The 1,436-nt window shown below is 60.7% G+C and overlaps 1 protein-coding gene across 1 annotated transcript in view; it reads left to right on the forward strand.

The window, feature by feature from the left end:
* The window catches only part of LOC113217643 (alpha-mannosidase 2), a 225,973-nt gene that overhangs the window by 48,189 nt on the left and 176,348 nt on the right, over positions 1–1,436 (forward strand). The window contains exon 3 of the mRNA XM_052263590.1: positions 459–872. Coding sequence (XP_052119550.1) covers positions 492–872 — 381 coding nt within the window. The 5' untranslated portion in view covers positions 459–491. The remainder of the gene's footprint in view (positions 1–458; positions 873–1,436) is intronic.

The raw sequence follows: 1,436 nt of genomic DNA on the forward strand, positions 1-1,436 counted from the left end.
CACGCCTCGCCCCGCCTCACCCCACCCCACCCTTGACGTGAGATCAAAGTGTCGTCCCCAATCATCACCTCCTGTCGTTAACTGCGCGCCCCGGCCGGGACTGTTGCCAGTGCGTCACTCGCACGTGCATGTGATGTGATGTGGGTTTGCGCGCCTTTGCAGTTCTCTAACATTATCGACGGCCTTATTTTACGCAGCGAGTCGTTCCTGTTTCCTGGCTCGTGGTCCTGTCATTTGATCTTTATTTCATCATATACTGTAGAAACGGGTGTATTTGTGCAAATCAAACACTCACACGTGTGTGGCGCTTTGGCATTCACAAAACTCTTCGTGCCAGTGTTCAAACGCTTAAGACTGAAGCCATAACGCAAAAGTAAAACCTACAGACGTCATAGTGAAAATTGTGTGTACTTGTTGTGTTCGAGTGTTCCTCATCCTGCCGTTTGTCTGCCCCGCAGGCTTGATGCGCTAGCCGCTGTGCTGCTGCCGCCATGCTGAAGCTGCTGCGGCGCGGCTCGACGCGCATGCTGGCCGGCTCGGCCGTGCTGCTCATGGCGCTCGTCTGCCTCTACTACGCCAACTACTCGACGTACCCGCCGCCCAGCAGCACCACGCCGGACTTGGAGGCGGCCGCGGCCCGCGCCGCCCCCGCGCTGCCTCCGGCTGCCGTCCCCGCCGCCCCCGCAGCACCGGCGGCGCCCGCCCCCCAGGACGACCGGCCGCCCAACGCCTCGCTGTACACGGATAACTACGGCGCCTGGGAGGGCAACACGGAGATGGACAGCATCGTGTCGCCCGCCACCTGCCCCGTGCCCGAGGCCGCCGAGACCAACGTGGACACCGTGGAGCAGTTCCAGAAGTTCGACTTCCAGGTAAGAGCCCGCTGTCTGACGCGCCCTCTCGCGTGCAGTGGAGTGTGTGAATTTCGCCCGTGTAGGTGTGTGAACGTCGTACACTTGTAGGTGTATAAATACCCATTGGTTCATTAATTTCAGAAAATGTGTGAATTTTCCTGTAATGTTAACTTAATTGTGCTCTCATGTGTGTGGATTTGAGTTGACACTCTTGCACGTGTGCGGCATTCACACACTTCCGGTGTGCCCCTCTGGTCCCCTGCTCCCGAGGTGTGCACAGAGTGTGCACCCGAATTAGACGGCCGCCGTTAGCCGAGGGCCGCGCCGCTATCGGGGCGGGCCATCGCCACAGGGTGCGGGGAGCAGCAGCGTCGAAAATATTCCCCGGCGCACAATGCGGCTGCGCCGAGGCTCCGTTGTGCGTCGTCGCGGGTCGCTGCTCAGCTCAGCGCCGCCACCTTGCCGCCGCTGATTCCCCTTTCTATTTCCATAGGTTTTCCATTTGCATGTCTATGCCTGCGGGCCGCGGCCTGGCGCGCGGGGCGCGGTGGGGACGTGTGGTCGGGTGGCGTGGCACCAGCC

Source organism: Frankliniella occidentalis, unplaced genomic scaffold, assembly GCF_000697945.3.
Source record: "Frankliniella occidentalis isolate FOCC.00 unplaced genomic scaffold, Focc_3.1 Scaffold13, whole genome shotgun sequence".
Lineage (NCBI taxonomy): Eukaryota > Metazoa > Arthropoda > Insecta > Thysanoptera > Thripidae > Frankliniella > Frankliniella occidentalis.